This window comes from Diabrotica virgifera, chromosome 4 (assembly GCF_917563875.1).
Source record: "Diabrotica virgifera virgifera chromosome 4, PGI_DIABVI_V3a".
Classification (NCBI taxonomy): domain Eukaryota; kingdom Metazoa; phylum Arthropoda; class Insecta; order Coleoptera; family Chrysomelidae; genus Diabrotica; species Diabrotica virgifera.
The window spans coordinates 181518299-181530381 of NC_065446.1; the positions used below are offsets into that span (position 1 = coordinate 181518299).

At 35.7% G+C, this 12083-nt stretch overlaps 1 protein-coding gene across 1 annotated transcript; it reads right to left on the reverse strand.

The window, feature by feature from the left end:
* Positions 1 to 304: 304 nt before the first annotated feature.
* On the reverse strand, positions 305 to 11667 carry LOC126883757 (uncharacterized). The gene is made up of 2 exons (XM_050649422.1): positions 9931 to 11667; positions 305 to 358 (listed from the first exon to the last, which is right to left on the reverse strand). The coding sequence occupies exons 1-2, from the start codon at positions 11665 to 11667 to the stop codon at positions 305 to 307; spliced, it is 1791 nt and encodes a 596-aa protein (XP_050505379.1).
* Between the last annotated feature and the right edge of the window lie 416 nt (positions 11668 to 12083).

Consider the following 12083-nt stretch of genomic DNA (forward strand, 5'->3'; position numbering starts at 1 on the left):
ATAACCTAAGAGAATTTAATTAAATTTTTTGTGACAAAAGGCACCCTGAGATTTTTTCTTACTATTTTTTATGTATGATTTGCGACAATTAAATAATTAATCAAATAAATACTAATTAATATAAAAGTAATAGAAAGCAGATTCTAACAATACATTTTGCAAAATTCTGTAAATATTGGGTGGGATTTTCTTTTAAATATCTAGATTTTGTACCCACTTTACTAGTATAATCATCTCCTATGAGGTAATGCAGGGCAGGCAAAATACTGCAAACTTGATTTCCATGAAGGCGTGCTAAAGAATGTTATGATGCTATATTTCTTGTGCACGTACCAGACCCACCTTGAATCCATAGAATCTGCAACAAAATTTTAGTAAATATACCCAACTTTAAATTGATTTTAACTTATTATTTGGCTTTAAACCTAAATTTTTGAATTATTCATTCAAAAATCAAAACGTCAAAACGCTCAAACACTATTTGTTTATACCTTTGTTTAACAATAAAAAAATATTTTTTTTTAAATTAATTAATTTTATACTAAGTTAATGCAAATAATCAAAACCGGTATATAGGAAACTGATTATGTATTTTAGAAAAGAACTACAACGTTAACAGGGTTTTATTGTTTTATATAGTCAATGGACCTCTATATTTGAAAAAACCGCGGAGTGCTACCATTTAAATGGGTGCGTTTTTGAGAAAGGGGTGAATTAGTCATTAGGTACAGGGCGAATTAGGGTGAGTTCTATGCACATTTAGTGCAAACACGTCTATAGGAGAATTGTTTCAGGTTAAATTTACTATCGAAATATCACATTTTAAACTCAAAAACATGTTTTTTACAAAAAAAAATTATCCAAAAAAGCAAGAAAAAAACATTGTTAGGGAAATTGCTTGGTTAAACTCGCTTGAACATACACTTTAACTTTATTGATACAAAAACTTATAAAACAAATTGATTACATCTAAATTAAATTCACATTGTCATCTCGCCATATTTCTATTATCTATTGGTAGGGGAGCAAAGTATGCTAAATGTGCAGTCACTCGAGCGCTTTGGGGGCCTATTGGGTTGTGAAGAGTAGGTCCTAAAACCAAAAAAGTTAAGTAAAGTTTTCCATTTTAGTGGGCGCTTGCCAATTTTTAATTTAATTTTTCATTTCCAACAATCGTTTTTTCCGATTATAATGCCATCTATCCATAATTCGAAAAAATGTTTCGAATAAAAGTTACTTATTTTTACGTAAGGAATCAAAATCTGCAATAAAAAATGGGGACTCCTATTTAAGATTTTAACGTAACCCCCACCACGCTCCCGTGGTGGATTGTGTTTGGTGCCATCCGATAGATTCTTCAAAAATATTGAATGTCTGTTTTACAGTTTTTCGATCTGATGTTCATTTCGCGAAATATCGCGGGATTCGTATTTAAAATATTAAATTTACCCCCACCCCTCTCCGTGGGAAGACGTTTTTGGTATCATTCGATAGTTTTTAAAAAATATTGAGCACATATTTTTTAGTTTTTCGATCTGTCATTAATTTCGCGAACAATTCGCTTTTTTCTTGTGAAATTTTGGGGCTCACCCATTTCGTTACGCCCGGCTCAAATCGTCAGATTTTTTAAATATACACTCTTTTGCATCTACTTAACTTACATTATCTTAATCTGACAATTTCGAGTTTTTTTAAGGATAGATTTTTTTTCGGGCCCCCCTTAACGAACTCCCCTGTGTTAGGAGCCAATTTATGGTAGAGGTACATCTGGAGTGTACCAAGTTTCTCCCCATATGATAATCTAACGCGCTCGAGTAACTGCAAAAATCCCGGCTTGGGCTCCCCTACCATATCGCGCATGTGTCGAGTCTCTCGCGTCGTTGTCACTTCCCACACTCGTTCGAATCGGAGCGTACAACTGCACTTATTTCTGCTCGCGGCCAAGATTTTACCCACTGGCAAAATCAAAGTACAATTTTTATAAAATTGTGTACAAAATATTTACATTTCATAACTACTAACTCATTAGTTTAAAAGTTTACTCTAAATGGTAAGTCCAATGGTTTGAACCTCTTTAACCTACGCTGTTCTTGGGAATTGTCTAGGAGGTTAAGTGCAAACTGGTTTTCATGATCCTCCAACTTCCAACTTGGCAATGTAAGCAGCGCTACGTTTTGTGATGACTTCTTGTACCGTATCAGTTTTAAGGTCTCGATGAATAATTCTGTTGTTGATGTACCAAGGTGCATTAGTGATGGTTCTGAGGGTTTTTGATTGGAAGCGTTGGATGATTTCGATGTTGGAGTGACTGGCTGTTCCCCATAGTTCCAACCCATATGTCCAGATTGGCATAAGTATTGCCTTATAGAGCAGCAATTTATTATCCAGAGATAGTCTTGATGAACGACCCATTAACCAATACATATTTCTAAATTGGAGACCTAGTTGCTTTCTCTTGGTCCAGATATGTTTCCTCCATGTGATACTTCTGTCCAAATGAATACCAAGATATTTTACCTCGTTGGCTGATGGTACTTGGTGATTGTTTAAAGTTACAGGAGGACAAGTTCCTCTTCGTGTTGTAAATGTAACTTGAATAGATTTTCCTTCATTCACTTTAATTTTCCATTCCAAAAACCAAATTTGTACTCTGTCTAGATACGCTTGAAGGATATGCAAGGCATAAATAGGGTCTGTGTGTGAGGCTAGGATTGCAGTATCGTCGGCAAATGTTCCTAGCATCATTTCTTCTGTAAGTGGTCTCTCCTCTAGTGGTTCCTGAAGAGGTGGAGGTATATCTGCGGTAAACAAGAGATACAAGGTAGGTTCCAGCACGCTACCCTGTGGTACGCCAGCTTTGATAGAATAGAGTTTGGAAATTGTATCTTGGTATTTAATAAAGTAACACCTACCTGACAAATATGACTCAAGAAGAATGTAAAAGCTGTGCGGTAATGTCTTTTTTAGCTTGTATAGGAGACCTTCATGCCATACCTTGTCAAATGCCTGCCTAACGTCAAGAAATGCCGCTGAACAGTACCTTTTGGCCTCAAAATCAGCATTTATATGTTTTACCACTCTGTGAACTTGTTGGATTGTTGAGTGATGGGATCGAAATCCAAACTGGTGGTCTGGAATTAGATTTTTGATCCAGGGTTCGAGTTTTTTTTACTAATAGTTTTTCGAAAACTTTAGACGTGATTGGCAAGAGGCTGATTGGCCTGTACGATGTAGTTTCTTCTTGAGGTTTCCCCGGTTTTAGAATGGTTATTATTTGAGACACTTTCCATTGATCAGGAAAGTAACCTAAGTTTAATATGGCATTGAATATAAACGTTATAAGTTTTATGCATTTGATAGGTAATTCTTTCAATACTTTTCCACTGATCAAATCGTACCCTGGACATTTTTTATCGTTTAAATTATTAATAGCCAAGATGACTTCGGACGACTTAAATTTCGGAATAGGCAAACTCATTTGATATGGACTTTGAAGAAATGAGAATACGTCTACTTCCACAGGTGAATTCACTTGATTGGGAGTAAATACTTCGGAAAAATACTCTGCAAAACAACTTGCTTTCTCTTGTGCACTACAAGCCCATTCTCTGTCCGATTTTCTAATTGGAGGTGACGGTTTCTGGGGTTGTTTCAGTTTTCTCGTGGCTTTCCATAGCGAATAATCGGTATCTTTAGTCGAATCTAAATTTTCCAAGTAGTACTGAAGTGATTGGTTTTTGAGATCTTCGAAGAGCTTTTTTAATTCCCTTGATGCACTATTGAATCTACGCTTATCAGCAGGATCTCTGGTCTGTTGCCATCTTTTCCTCAGTCTTCTCTTTAGCAAAATCTTTTTTTTGACAACTTGTGGGCAGTCATTTATTATGCATTTATTTTGTATTGTTGGTGTTGCTTGCCAGGCAGCTGATTGGATATTTGTAGTTAGTTGTTCCACAGAAAGAAAAATGTCCTCTTTGGTTTTTAGTGGAATGTCTAGAGACACCTTGTTCTCCAGGATAGATCTGAATTTTGGCCAGTGTGTGCGTCTGTTATAAAGTGAGGGGGATATTTCTTTATTAAGTACCTGGGTTCCAACTGTGAATAGTATAGGCGAGTGATCAGAAGATAATTCGTAGCATGATGTAGCTTTTATATTAGACCTAGGGATGTTCTTAACTACAGCAAAATCGACCAAATCGGGGATTTTATTTCTGTCCGAGGGCCAGTATGTTGGTTCGCCGGTTGATGAATAATCCATATTATTTGACTCTATGATATTTAAGAGAACTCTACCTCTCGGAGTGATTAGTCTTGATCCCTACCTGGTATGTTTGGCATTATAGTCCCCTGCTGCTATGAAGCGGCTCCCAAGTGAATTGTAATAATCTTTAAATTGTTCGTTTGTGATAGAGTGTCGTGGGGGGCAATAAAGCGCAGATACTGTAAGTGATCCATCCCAGTCTTCAACCACAATATTGGTCGCTTGAATATGATTTGTTTGGTACTCGCCAGCATTATGATGTTTTATTGTATTTCTAACTATAATAGCAGAGCCTCCATGTGCTGATCCATCTGGATAATTAGTACTATATATAGTATAGTTTGGAATTTTAAGGTAACTTTTTTGTGTAAAGTGAGTTTCGGATACTAGCAGTATATCTATTTTATGAAGGTGTAGAAAGTATTTGATTTCCTGTGTATGTTGTGATAAGCCATTGGCGTTCCATGAAGCTAGTTTTAGAAACGCCTCCATCTTAGGGTTTTTTAGCAATGAGAGCGGTTAAGAGGTTTAACATTGTGCTCATTTGTTCTACCAATTGTTTGATCATATTTTTAAGTTCGAGCATGTCAGTGGATTGTTGAAGACTGGGAGCTGTATTTGATGGTATTTGATTACCAGCGGTTGCTACCTGAGCATAGGTTACATTCGGGACTACTAAGTGTTGGTTTGATTGGACAGGCTGACTTGTTGGTTTGCTTCTCAGTTGTGGAAATGCTCTTTTTTGCAGCTCTTTGTGGACTAAGCACCCACGATAGTTTGCTGGGTGATTTCCTTCACACAGCACGCATTTCACCTGGTTGTTTCTTTCTTTGTAAGAGCACTGATCAGATCTGTGGTTACCCGCGCATTTAACACATCTTGGAGAAAGGTAGCAAAAATATTTTTGGTGTGGCCGTAGCGTTGGCATTTTATGCACTGAGGTACTACACGCTTTTTATGTGGAGGTTCAAAAATTACTTTATAGTTCAACAATGAATCGATCTCATATATATCTTTGTTATTCTCGGCTTGTTTTAGTTCAACGTAGAACAGTGGTAATGGCTTTTTAGTACCTGATTGACGAATGTTATTGATATTTATGACTTCGTGCCCTACGCTTTGGATTTCCGCCTTAATTTCGTTGATATCTGTAGATGGATGTACATTTCTTAGTACAACTCTGAATGAGCGATCTTCTTTGAGTTGGTAGGTATGAAATTCAGTATTTTTGTCTTCTAGTGCTTTTGTTATGACAGAGTAGACTTCATTATTTTGAGGCATTATTTTTACTTGGTCATTGGCGAGATTTTTTAATACATAAGCATCTTTTGCAATCGTTTGTAGTAGTTTGGTAAGCGGAGTAATATTTTTAACACTGTAGACAAATATTGGTGGCGTCTTAGTAGTTGTATTTGTATTTTGGCTCTGGTTTTCTTCTGTAGTTGTATCCTGATTTGCATCGTTTTGTTCTTCTGTAGCTGTATCCTGATTTGCATCGTTTTGTTCTTTTTGTAATACAGAGAATTTGTTGGAGGTCGATATTGGTGAGTTTAACCAGTAATCATCTATTTTGGATTGTTTTGTTGCTCTAATATATTTTTCCGGGCTATCAATTCGATTTCTTTTTTTGTTATGTACGTGTTTCCAATCATCTGGTGCAGATTCAGCTTGGGATTGCGATTGAACAGGTACTACAGGATAATATGGTGCTGCACTAGTAGAAGGCTGCATCGGTTGTGAAACTAAATGCGGTTGCACGTTTTGAATACTCTGAGCTGTCTTATTATATAAGGACTGTTGAATTGGTACATATTGAATTTGCGCGTACGGTCCTGCACATTGGTTTAGTGAATTTAGTGATGGATTTATAGTAATGTCCTGTTGTGGATACTGTACATACTGAGTATTATAATTTTGACTCATGGTTTAAAGTCGTTAAGATCTGAAGCATATTCTTATGCGTTATTAAATAATATATTTTATTATCAATAATTTTGAAGCTAAACACTAACCTCTTATTTACACTTAACAGTTTTTGGTATAATAAAATATTGTTCTACTTTTCTTATTTTTTCAATTTTTATTATCTTTCTTGATGTGATGTAAAAAAAAACCGCGAGAGGGGTTAATTTCAGTTCAACCCTGCGGAAAATTAACCCCCGTCGGCTTTTTTAATGCTTTTGTAATCTCTATATTTATAAAATTGCAATATTTATTTAAATAATAATAATGAAATAATACGTTACTTTGGAGCGGTGATTCCCACCTTTATACTGTTGTCAACACTTACACCAAACCGAAGAATGTTTTGACACAAAGTTCGAGTTTTTTTAACTAATTAGCACTCGCGCGGAACAAAAACACTCTTGAAAATGACATAAATGTTTCTTATGAGACAACGGAAACTTTGCATGTTCAAGTATGTACATCTAATTCGCGTGAAAAGTTCTCCAAACACTTTAAATAACACTCATCACTTTTGGACACAATAAAATAGTTGTTATTCGGATAACGAAACCAGATTTGGTTATCAAAGCTTTTTTGACAACCGTCCGCTTTGGCTGCTAATTAACGACTGCTCGCGGCCAACTGCACTCTTTTTCTATTAATTCTCCGTAACATACCGGCCGCCTTGAAACTTGTTAACACTTTCAACCATGTCCTGCGTTTCAGTTGGTAACACACAAAGTTTAGAAACGGGTCGTTTAAACATTTTATTGTTCATGCGGATCGTCACTACTCGCACAACTCCATCAGTTCCTGGATGCAATTACTCGACCCTTCCCATTGGCCAACTTAGGGTTGGAGTCTGTTCATCAATTACAAGTACAATATCCCCTGGCTGGATAGATCTCTCGGAATGCTGCTTCCACTTGCTTCTAATTTAAAGTTTTCTTTCCAAAAATGCTGAAGAATTTTTTGTAATCGCTCGAAGCGCTTGAGACGATTTTCTGGTATCTGACTGACGTCTTTGTCTGGCAGCGAAACTAAACTTCTTCCCAGAAGAAGGTGAGCGGAAGTCAAAGGATTCAACTGATCAGGAGAGGATGTCAGAGGGCATAAAGGACGTGAATTGAGAATTTATTCGACTTGAACCCGTACCGTGTTAAACTCTTCTATATTTAAATCCATCACTGTGATTACCATTCTAACATTTTTTTTTGTTTATTACTGGAGTTTGTGATGTGTACCAATAAATAAATAAATAAATAAATAAGCTTCTCCCACAACCCTCTTAAAATGAAATTTAAAACTTTTAACCCCAGCCTCCCAGATGCCTCCGAAATTTGGCACTCTGGAAGGTATGAAATGCCAATCTATTCTTTGCTCAGTAAAGTAATTATTGAATTCTTCCGAGATCGCTTGATCTTTAAGAAAACTATTAAGACTTAGTAATTCTTTTTTCGCACCTACATATGTTTTGCCATTGTCCGAATAAACCTTACTTGGTTTCCCACGTCTGCTCACAAATCGTCGAAAGGCAGCTAGAAAACAAGCAGTGGTCAGATCGGATGTAACCTCTAAGTGTACAGCCTTCGTCGATAAACATACGAATATACATACATAGCTCTTTATCAATTTAGAACCTCTGGTCAATCGATCTTTTAACAAAAACGGACCAGCGAAATCTGTTCCTATGTTGATGAAAGGTAAATACTGTGTGATTCGTTTGCTCTAATACATGATATACAGTTCCTGACAATTCCCTTGCAAATATTACGTCCGGATATGGGAAAAAATCTTTCTCTAATCGAAGCCAACAACATAGTTGGACCGCAATGCATTAATCGCTGATGCTCAGCTTTTAATATTAAACGTGTTAATACATGTTTAGGTGACAAAATTATCGGATATTTTTTGTCGTATTTGTAGGTTGACTTCTGCAACCGGCCACCCACTCGAATAATACCATTCTTTAAAAATGGGTTCAAAGATAATAAGTTACTATTGCGTTTCAATCTTAAGCCCTTACTTAATCTCTCAAAATCTTCAGGAGAAGACTCCTTTTGTGACAAGGTTACTAACATATCGAGCGCCCCTTGTAATTCATTGCGGCTAAATATGCCTACTCTTTTTTCCTTATCGCATGAATCTTTCGCCCTTAGCCTTAATTGACAATTGAATATAAATCTCGCAATATATGCTGTTACTCGAATAAGTTTATTCAAATTTGAAAACCGTGTGAACAAATTAAAATTGTCGATTAGTATTGAGTGATGAGCAATACGCTTTTGTTCTGTTAAACCTTCAAATTTTAGAATTTTACTAGATATAAATTCTTTTAAGTCATTTGTAACTAGCCAACTGGGACCATTCCACCACAAATTTGAAATAAGTATATCATCAACGCTCATACCCCTGGAGACAATATCCGCGGGATTTTGATCAGTTGCTACATAATACCAATCACTCACATCTGTTAGTTGTTGAATTTCATTAACGCGATTTGCTACAAATAATTTCCATTTACTAGCTGGACCTTTTATCCACGATAATGCTATCTGTGAATCTGAATAAAAATAACACTTATCAAACTTAATTTGTAAATCCTTTATTGTTCTTTGTGCCAGCTGTGCTAATAACAACGAAGCGCATAGCTCTAGTCGTGGTATAGTTAGTAACGTTTTAACTGGTGCTACTCTAGATTTTGAACATAAAAGTTTTGATACATATTGACCTGATTGCACCTGGCACCTAATATATAAACAACAACCGTAAGCCCTTTGGCTTGCATCGCCAAATCCATGTAATTCTACAGATACATACGTTGACACTGTGACCATTCTGGGTATGGTAATATCAGTAATCTTCACTAAATCGTCTTTGAATTTCAACCATACATTAACTATCTCTTCGGGAAGATTCTCATCCCATTCGAAATGCCCTTGCCATAGCGATTGCGTTAATAATTTTAAAACTATTACAATAGGACCGAGTAGATCTAGAGGGTTAAAAATATGTGAAATAGACAACAATATAACGCGTTTTGTGATAGCATGGTACGTTTTAAATACCGGTGAGGAATATTTTATTGAATCGGATTCAGAGTCCCATAATATCCCTAATATCTTGTTCATCTCTCCATTGTTTATATTTAAAATACTTGATTCTAGGCTAGTATCTACTTGAAACCTTGTCAATAATCGTCTTTTGTTACATAGCCATTTTCTGAGTTGGAATCCTGCACTCGCTAGAATGGATGTCGCTTGTGCCTGTAAATCCAATAATTCCTGCTCACTATCTGCTCCTTCTAGATAATCATCCATATAGAACGATCTTTTTATTGACTCACTCGCCTTAGGATTGCTTATTTCATGTTCACTCGCTAATTGTGTTAAACATCGTACAGCTAAATAAGGAGCTGAAGCCGTGCCGTAGGTCACTGTGTTCAGCTGATAACATTTTAAGTCATCGGCTGCGTTTTCTCTCCAAAATATTCTTTGTAGTTTACGTTGTTCGGGAGCTACGAGAATCATTCGATACATCTTTGATATATCTGCAGTCATAACAAATTGGTACTTTCGAAATCTGAGAACTATCGAAAAAAGATCATCCTGCAAAGTCGGCCCCACCCATTGTACCTCATTAAGAGACAGACCGGATTCCGATTTCATTGAAGCATCAAATACCACTCGAACGCGTGTAGTTTTACTGGCTTCCCGAACAACTGCATGATGAGGCATATAGTAAGCCAATTGTTGCTCTCCTTCGTCCTCAACCACTAAATATTCTTGCATGAACCTATCATAATCACGTTTTAGTTCTGGGTTTTTTAAGAGCCTACTCTCTTGTGAGAAATATCGTTTTAAATCACTCTTAAGTGAATCACCCAGATCTGCTAAATTTTCCTTGAATGGAATTGAAACAATGAATTTATTGTCATCTGCTCGCTTGAGTGTGTCTTTGAAATAAGTCTCGTAATATTGGTCTTCTTCTGAAAGGAACGTTTTTACACTAGAATGAACGTCTTCTATCTCCCAGAATTTCAATAATATTTTATCAACAGCCTGTTCTTGGTTCAATTCGCTGGAAAAATTGTTAGCGTACCTTTCTACCTGGCTAGACGTTGAACTAATCGCACCGCCCAAGATCCATCCTAATTTTGTCTCTTGTAGAACAACTTTACTATCTTCTAATTGAATCCTGTCTAATTGTAATATTTTCCAGAATACAGATGATCCTATTAACAGATCAATTTCTCTCGCTCGATTGTAAGTATCATCAGCTAATTTAATATCTTTTGGTATTTTTAAAATATTTTTATTAAATGAAGTCGTAGGTAACCTGTCGGTAATATTTTCTAAAACTAAACAGTCAATAACTGAATTGAAATCGCTTGTACAAGAAGATATATTATGTAACTTCACTCGATTGTTTAGCTTGGATATCGCTTGCCCTACTCCTACTATTTTAAAATTAACCGGCTCAATACTTATATTTAATTTTTCACAAAATCTCCTTGTTATGAAGTTGCTTTGTGACCCATTGTCTAACAGCGCCCTACACTCATGTACTTTGCCTTGCCTGTCTTGGATATTGACTAAGGCCGTTGACAGCAGCACTTGTGATGTCATACTTTTCTCGCTAAAACAAGTGTGACTACTTTCCACTTGTGTATTGTTTTGATTTTCACTTGTATTTTGTATCGCTCGATTGTCATTATTACTGGTTCTAGAATTATCGCGTGATTGTATAGAATTATTATTTTCCCTCGTATTATCGCTAGATGCCCTTGTATCCCTAAAATTATCGACATGCAGAAGACTGTTATGGCGACCTCCACAAGCTTTACAACCTGAATGTCTACAATCACTAATTTCATGGTTGGGTCTTAAACAATTCTTATATAGATTTAATTTACGAATCTCAGGTAACCTCATAGCAGGAGTTAAGTTCAAAAGCTTTTCACATCGAAAAATAGTATGTTTTCCTTTACAAAAATAACAAGTCACCGTACCTGAGCCCGCTTGATAAGTACTTACAAATGAATTTCTTTTATTATTGAATTTGTTATTAAAACTTTTAAATTGATCTTTTTCCTTTGTATTATCATGAACCGCATTTGAAATTTCCAGTTTCTCTAATACCTCGCATCTTTGTTTTAAAAATTTATTAAAATCCGTCATAGTTGGCAAATCACCCTGTATTTTATATTGTTCCAACTCTCGCCGCGTATATTTATCTAATTTGTTTGTAAACAGATAAAGCAATAAGCTGTCCCAACTGCCTACTTTCTCATCTAAAACTTGCAAGGCTCGTAAATTCTTTGTATATGTATCATAAAATGACCTTAAACTTGCATGACAATCCTTTTGTATAACTGGATATTCAAATAATTCTCTTATATGACTGTGGATTAATAACCTCTTTTGATCGTACCTTTCCTTTAATAAATCCCAAGCCATTTTATAATTATTTTCGGAAACTGAAATTGATTCTATAAGCCCTAATGCTTCACCACTCAAACATGATCGTAAGTAATAACATTTTTGAATATTAGATAACGTTTTATTATCGCCAACTAAGACTTTGAACGAGTCCTTAAACTCCAAAAATTGAAGATAGGACCCACAGAATTTCAGCAATTTTAAAGCTGCTAATTCTTTGTAGACTTTTGTTGCATTGGAGCCTCGCCTAACGACGTACCTGCCCGATTATAACCATAGAATGTGTCAAGTTTTAGCTTCATAGTACTTATTAATGAGAAATATAGTTTCTCAAAACATTCTCTTTCATTCTCGTTCTCTTTTGATACAGATTCCGTTGTTTCATTTAATTCTATGGCTTCTTGTTTTATGTTAAACTCTGTATATAAACTTTC